Below are 7,984 nucleotides of genomic sequence, written 5' to 3'. Positions count from 1 at the left end.
CCTCCCTTCCCCTTCCTTTCCCTTCTCTTCTCCCCTCCCCTCTCCTCCCCTCCTCTCCTCTCCTGCCCTCTTCTGTCTTCTCCTCCCATCTCCTCTCCTCTCCTCTTCCCTCCTTCTCCTCTCCTCTTCCTTCCGTTTCCTTTCCTCTCCTCCTCACCTCCCATTCCCTTTTCTCTTCCCTCCTCTTCTCTTCCCTCCCATCCCCTCCCCCCTCTCCTCTTCCCTCCCTTCCCTTCTCTCCTCCTCTTTTCTCTCCTTTCCTCTCTTCTCTCTGCTGTTCTTTCTCCTTTTCTTCCCTCCTCCTCTCTCCTCCCCTTTCCCTCCTCCTCTCCTCTCCTCCCTTTTTCTCTCCTCTCCCTTCCTCCCCTCTTCTCCCCTCTTCTCCCCTTTCCTCTCCTCCCCTTTCCTCCCCTCTCCTCTTCTCTCCTCTCCTCTCCTCTCTCCTCCTCTTTTCTGTGTGCTCACCCTCCCCTGTAGTCTTTCTTTCCCCTGATATACATATACACTGACTGGAATAGGCTATGTACATGCTCTTATTTATTCATTTTCCATTGTAAGATGCTATATTTTTATATTTACCAAATGGAAATGTGGTATATGCCTTGTTTCATTTCATAAGTGCACAGAAAGAAAAACAAACCAAGTACTGATAGTTCTTAAGAGTTATTCTTGCAAGTGAGGGACATTTGGCCGTGACATCTGTCACTCCCATCACAAGCCAGGCAGATTCAGGTGATGTGGCTACTCCAGATGTCTCAAACCTGCATGCTTTGTTGGCAAGGATGCTTCCTTATAGAGGAGAATGGTCACAGGTGAAGAGCTTAGGAGCAACTAAACTCTTGCGTTAAAACCTTCAAGCTTGCTCCGGTGAGAGGCTCTCATGTGTCTTCTATGACTGTCCCCACTTCCATCCCCCACTCAGTTTCTTAATTATTTTACTTTCTTAAGTCAACTCTTCAATTGGTTATAAAAAACATGGCTAATTGATGTTTTAATGTATTATTATTTAAAATATTTATTGTGTATGTACATATATGTACACGTGTATGTGTGTGTATGTGTCTACATGTGTGTGTATGAGAGAGTGTTTAGTGTGTGTGTTTGCATGCCATGACACACCTATTGAGATGACAAGACATCTCCCAGGAGTTGGTTCATTTTGTACCACTTGGGGTTTTAGACACTGAACTCAATTTGTCAAATTTGAGCCATCTTATAGGCCCTAATGTGTGATTTCATGATGTAATGAGGCTAACGTGTATTCAAATCATTTTTCCCATGTTTCCTTGATCTTTCTTGCTGAATATGGTGATTGCAGTGTAAATGCTAGAAAACATGCGAGTACTATTTGAATGTCATCATTATTCTTTTAGTCTGTGGTGTTTTCCTAAAGTCTTTCACAGAATCACTTCCAAAACAAAAATCTCAACAATTATACATATTATGATTTTCTTGTCTAATGATGTATTTGCTGGGAAAAGGTCACATTAAAAAAGGCTTCCACATTCCTAATTTATCAGAATATTTTTCAGTTTTTGTCCTTATGGCTTTGTAATTTTCCCTTTGAATGTAGTTTTCAAAGCCATCTCAAGTCTATCTTCATAGGCAGTATAGGAGAGACAAATATTTATAAATTTTAAATCCATATAACAAAGTAGTTTCCTCATTAACATTGCATGCTTAATGGATTCTTTCTCTTTTTATCTGTGTGGCTACATTTACCATCCTTTGAATTTTTATATGACATGTGTTTTATCAACATGAGGAAATGCCTGGCAAATAACTTAAGAGAAGGAATGTGTATATGGTTTGTGGTTTTACAGCTTGAGGTCCATTCTAGTAGGTGTGGCATGGTTGTGGCCATAGTTACCAGGAAAATATTCATCTAAGTTAACTGGCAGTGTCTAGCTGCTAAGGAGCTTCAGACGTGGGGAGGTCAGAGGCCAGCTTACAGAAGTCCGTATTCTCCTCTTTCAATGTAGAATTTACAAAGGAACAGCTGTATCAGTCTCACTTCAGGATGAGAAGCCTAAACATTAGAATCGTGAACTGCTGCTGTCATTGGGAGGATGCTAGAGAGGGTATAGATTTGCATAATGAACTTTTATTCATTTATGTGTGTATTTTCAGATGTATGAAGTCTGAAGAGAAATCACTTGGAATTGGACTACAGGCATTTTGCATGAGACTATTTGGTATGAAGAATTCCCAGCATATCAGATCAATATTAAGTGCTTAGTTAGCCAATTTATTTCCCCTAAATTAGAAGATAAAACTATCTTGTCAGCACAAAATGCAACTCTCACCTTAAAGGGAATGAGAGTTTATTCTAGAATCAAACATGAGTGACCATGTCGTGGTCATCCAAATATGTTCCAGTAGGAAGATAGTTTTATGTGGTTTATAGTTAGAGGAATCCATGAACAAGGTTCTTCTTAAATATATCTGTGGAAACATCAGGTAGGTTGATTACAGCAGAGCAGGTAATTCTCTGCTCTAGCCTCAGATGTTATCTGATGGCATTCTTAGTGTTTGGATGGGTGGAAGGCAGTGGCCTCCTAAGCCACCGCATCTCAAAAGCTTCATGCAGTAATTGAACAGATATATGGTCTGAGACAGGGATGGGGCAAGGAATGGTTAATAAGAGGGAGTAAGTTTGGAGCTAAGATGAAAGGATGGACCATCCAGAGACTACCCCACCCGGGGATCCATCCCATCATCAGCCACCAAACCCAGACACTATTGCACATGCCAGCAAGATTCTGCTGAAGGGACCCTGATATAGTGGGCTCTTGTGAGGCTATGCCAGTGCCTGGCACACACAGAAGTGGATGCTCACAGTCAGCTATTGGATGGAACACAGGGTTCCCAATGGAAGAGCTAGAGAAAGTACCCAAGGAGCTGAAGGGGGCTGCAACCCTATAGGTGGAACAACAATATGAACTAACCAGTAGCCCCAGAGCTCGTGTCTCTAGCTGCATATGTAGCAGAAGATGGCCTATTCGGTCATCACTGGGAAGAGAGGCCCCTTGGTCTTGCAAACTATATATGTCCCAGAACAGGGGAATGCCAGGGCCAAGAAGTGGGAGTGGGTTGGTAGGGGAGCAGGGGCAGGGGGAGGGCATAGGGAACTTTCAGGATAGCATTTGAAATGTAAATAATGAAAATATCTAATAAAAAATGTAGATTGAAAAAAAAGAGAGAGAAAAGATAATTTGTTCTTGGATCTGCAATATTGTAGCTACTCACATTTAGGAAGTTCGTATGACCTTGTAGCATATTTAACGTAGGTGTTTTCTGCCCACTTTACACTGAAATTTGCAAGTTTCAGATTATAAGTTCTGTGTTTAGCACTGGCTACTTGTAATTCGTCTGAGAATGAAGTAACTGTAGAAATGAAAAATGTTTTCTCTCTTCTTTAAAGACCTTAATTGAACTTATTTTTACCTTTTATATTTTAGAAAACTCAAGAATAAAATAAGAAATAAATGGTTTTGTTAGTTGGATGTACAGAAAACCAATAGAAAATATTTCAGAAAATATATGAGGTTTATGATTATGAACTCCATGAATGGTTTCTTAGTGTCTTATATATAAATGTCATTTATTTACATTAGCTTAAAATTCCTGAAAGTAAGTTTAGAACATGTGATTCATAATTTGTTATGTTGCTTTTTAAAAAATAGGATAATTGAAGTACTTCCAGAAAAAATAACACATCTCTCTTTTTTCTTTATTCCTGTCAATGAGTCTTTTCTTTGGTTATATTTTGATTGTGATTTGTTTTATTTTGTCCTTTTCTCTCTCCATTGCAGCTGGCATTCCGGCACCTATTTACTTTGGTGCTTTGATAGACAGAACATGCTTACATTGGGGAACCCTGAAGTGTGGTGAGCCAGGGGCATGCAGGGCCTATGAAATGAGTAGCTTCAGGTAAGGATAACCTTTGAGACCAACTGTTGTATTATAAAATTTCCTCATTCATATCTAACATTTTTGACTCATAGGATTATATGTGGCTTCATTTTCAAAACACACATGAATGGTATAACTTCCTCATTTATATATTTTAATATTTACCCATTATTTCTAAAGTATGTGATATATATGTATATATGTGTACATACCCTGAGTGGGTTTCCTAAGAACCCTTCAAAAAAACCTCAGAACTACTTGAGAAAGGGAGCAGTTATGTGAACAGAAGGCCTGGATTAACCGGGGAGAGCTCAATTTTGAGCTTAGCTAGTATGGCAGAATGCTAGATATGAACAAGACAGCCAAGTCCAGATACCCAGGATAATGGTGCTATATGCAGGAACAAATCTTTCAGCTCCTATCACCCCATATCTATAGACAGAGTTCCATTGCACTGGTTGGGGTGACAGAGCCCTAGAACATCCAGGTAGCATGTATTCTGGCATTCTAGCTCCTAGAAAGTTGCATGTTGCAGCCTAACTTGATGAGAACCTCAAATGTGTATAGTACCACACAGCTTAACAAAAATTTCCAGGTACTGTAGCTAAGACTATATTGAAAAGGGACTTGTTATCTAAATTTATCTGATGGTCTAATCTCTGGAAACACACAGATATGCCACTGCACATATGGTTAGCTGTCTCATGGATGCAACTCAGTAGAGTGATTGTGGTACAAACCCACTGAGAGTGTGTCACGAGGAGAGGAGGTTGCCACGCATAGAAATAACTGAAGCCCTTCCCCTCAAGTACCGAAAGAGCAGGGAGCACACCATTTGAAGTTTGGATGTAACCAGTTGTGTGTGGTTCATGCTGCTCCTTGATCTAAAAGCAGTTACTTATGTGGTTCGTATTGCTCTCAATGCTAAGCAGGCAGCTGTCACTAACAGCATACTGAGAGAATGGTGGGTTCACTGTTGCTCCATCGCCAGTGCCATGCCAAGTTGACCTTGAAACAGACTCTGGCTCTTAGGACCTTGCTTCACCTCTCAGGTACAATTTTCAAAGAAGCCCACAGACAAACTGTTTTTTATATAGAACACATTGTAGTCACACTACTCTTTGCTCCTAAAACTCTTTCAGCCTAAAGGAATTCGCACCTATGGTTCTGTTTCTGGATAGGCACTACTCTGAAAAATTCTTGAAGAGAAAAGTGAGCCTTTGTGCTGTCCAAAGTGTGTATGGCTGGGGAATGGCTGAGATTGCATTCCCAGACTTGTGTACAAATCACAACAAAGTGAAAGGACTCAATAACTTTTTAGCATGTGTGTGTGTGTGTGTGTGTGTGTGTGTGTGTGTGTGTGTGAAAGTTCCAGTTGCCTTGACATCCCTAGAAAGGTAGACCATATCCCAGAACTATGAGCAAATTAACCATTTTTCCTTAAATTGGTTTTGACAAGATCTTTTATAATAGTGTCAGAAAAATAAACTAAGATATTTGTTAATTTATTATCTATTTAGAAAAAGCAAATATTTCCAGACAGTTACACCTGAAGTCTAAAGAATCTATGATTTCTTTCTGTACAAGTAGCCATGATCATTTTCTATATTCTTGTTTTTTTTTGTTTGTTTTGTTTTTCAAAACATGGTTTCTTTGTGTGTGGCTTTCATTGTCCTGGAACTCACTTTGTAGATCAGCCTTGCTTTGAATTGACAGAGATATGTTTGCCTCAGTGCTGGGATTAAGAGTATGAACCACCAAGTCCATGCTCCATTTTCTCTATTCAGATGTAGTTCAGGATCTCCTGACTAAGGAACGGAACAGCCAACTCTGGGCTGGGTCTTTTCACCTCTATTGATTTAATCAAAACAATAATGTCCCACCAGCGTGTTTGCAGGGCCAATATAATCCACACACACTTTCATTGAAACTTCCTTCCCAGAACATTATACACAGTTTGCAATTGACAACACTAACCTTTGCACTAGATTTTACTATAAATATATTGAGAACAGAAAGGAATACTTTTATAGTTATTTACAAATATGCCTATGTCAAAAATACACATTTCCCAAACCCATTAAATCCAGAAAACTTAAGGCATATTTTATTAAATATACAAAGAACAGATGCTTATAATAGTATCCAAGTTATTTTTAAGAAATTGTAAAAGGGGAAATTACTTCATTCATGTCAGGAAGCTTGTACAGTTCTCATACATAACTGGGTAATCTTCTCAAATGAAAAGAATTAGTAGCTGAAGAGGTGGGTCAGGGGATAAGAACACATATTGTAGAGGGCATGAGTTCCATCCCCATAACCCACACTGGGAAGCTTACAACATCCACTCACTCCAACTCCCAGCTGGGAGCTGAACTCATGAACACATACTCACACCGAGACCAAACCTGTATATACAATCAAAAATAATAATATTATACATTAATTTTTGTACATGCTAAAGCATATATGAAAATTAACAAATTGAATCTATTAATATATAGAAATGACCGACAGGATTTCCTTTAGACATAAAAGAATTTCAATATTATAAAAATCTATTGGTGTAACAGCATACAAATGCTGAGAGGAGATAACTTGAAAAGTGACTTCATGATGCTTTATATAATGTGTGATTAAAATTTGAACAAAGCAAACAGAAAAGAGTTTCTTTAACATTCCTTAGAGTTTTTTGGCTCAGTATTTCAGAGAACAGGTGATCATAGCAGGTTGGAATAGAGGCAGAGTATGTGGTAATGTCAGGCAAAGCTTGGTGACAGAGTCTGTGATGATGACAGATGAGGCACGGTGGCTAAGTTTGAGAACGCTGGTCATGTTAAACATTCTTTCAGAAAGCACTTAGTGCTGGAAGCCCAACCAATGGTGCCCATGTTCATGGGAGGATTTCAGTGTCAGCTAAACCTTTCTAAAAGCACCCTCATAGACACACTCAGAGATGTATTTCTACAATAATCCTAAGTATCGTTAGGCTGATAATAGAAATGAACCAATATGTCTAAAGTTTCATGGTGAATTGTTTTGGCATTTTAACACACAAAATAGATTAGATAAAATGCATGGGCATAATTATCACTGGACGCTTCTCTTGGAAAAAAGATCTGTAACAATGTGAAAATTTAGTTTTTAGTAAACACATTAAGATTTAATACAGATTCGTTCTTTTCAATAGGCGCCTTTACCTTGGATTGCCTGCAGCTCTAAGAGGATCAAGCTTTCTCCCTGCCTTCCTCATTCTAAGACTTGTCAGGAAATTCCAATTCCCTGGGCAAATGGACTCTTCAGAAACTGAACTTGCAGAGATGAAGCCCACAGAGAAGGAAAGTGAGTGCATAGATGCACATAGAAGTCCTAAGGTTGAGAGTGATGGAGAACTGAAAACGAAGCTGTAATGAGTTTTCTACTGGCCTGTGCAAGGCCATTAACAGAATGCACATTTCACTTCCTTTGAATCATTAAAGATATATTAGGAACCTTCATCTTTAATGACCTCAAAAACCATTTTTCTCATTATAAAAATAATTATTGGTATTATTTTCAGAACTTTAGGCTAGTACTTAAGATTTTCCTAGTGAAGACTTTTATGGTGACCCCCACCCTGGACTTTAAAAAGCCTTCATTTTCAAATAGCATTTTCTCTTTAAACTCAGTCAAAGGAAGTGTGTGTTTCATGCATACCTTCAAATGGATTTCATTTCACTTTAATTTCATTAAATTTACATTTCAATCTTGGAGGTAATTAGAGCTGAAAGTATGCCTTCTGGTTGTGTCATATTGAAATAAATTGTTCAAATTCACCTTTTCTATGTGCAAGGTGTCTGCATGTGTCTTTAAACTATTTGGGAGCTGTTATCTTTCTTTTCTCATTCTAGACTTTTGAATTCAGAGATGAGACTCTCACTAATGTGTCATCTCTTGTTTTCAATTCCTTCTTTCATTTTTCTTTTTTTTATTTTATTTTTTTATTATTATTTTCTTTATTTACATTTCAAATGCTATCCCGAAAGATTCCCATACCCCTCCCCCCACCTCTGTTCCCCTACCCACCCAC

At 38.6% G+C, this 7,984-nt stretch overlaps 1 protein-coding gene across 1 annotated transcript in view; it reads left to right on the top strand.

Moving 5' to 3' along the window:
* The window catches only part of LOC110315704 (solute carrier organic anion transporter family member 1A6), a 52,630-nt gene extending 44,717 nt beyond the window's left edge, over window positions 1-7,913 (top strand). The window contains exons 12-14 of the mRNA XM_021189695.1: window positions 2,131-2,195; window positions 3,816-3,933; window positions 7,106-7,913. Of these exons, the coding sequence (XP_021045354.1) occupies window positions 2,131-2,195; window positions 3,816-3,933; window positions 7,106-7,325 (403 nt within the window). The 3' untranslated portion in view covers window positions 7,326-7,913. The remainder of the gene's footprint in view (window positions 1-2,130; window positions 2,196-3,815; window positions 3,934-7,105) is intronic.
* The last annotated feature ends 71 nt before the right edge of the window (window positions 7,914-7,984 follow it).

This window comes from Mus pahari, unplaced genomic scaffold, assembly GCF_900095145.1.
Source record: "Mus pahari unplaced genomic scaffold, PAHARI_EIJ_v1.1 scaffold_8678_1, whole genome shotgun sequence".
Lineage (NCBI taxonomy): Eukaryota > Metazoa > Chordata > Mammalia > Rodentia > Muridae > Mus > Mus pahari.
The sequence above is the reverse complement of the archived record's forward strand: the minus strand, read 5'-3'. Positions and strand labels throughout refer to the sequence as shown.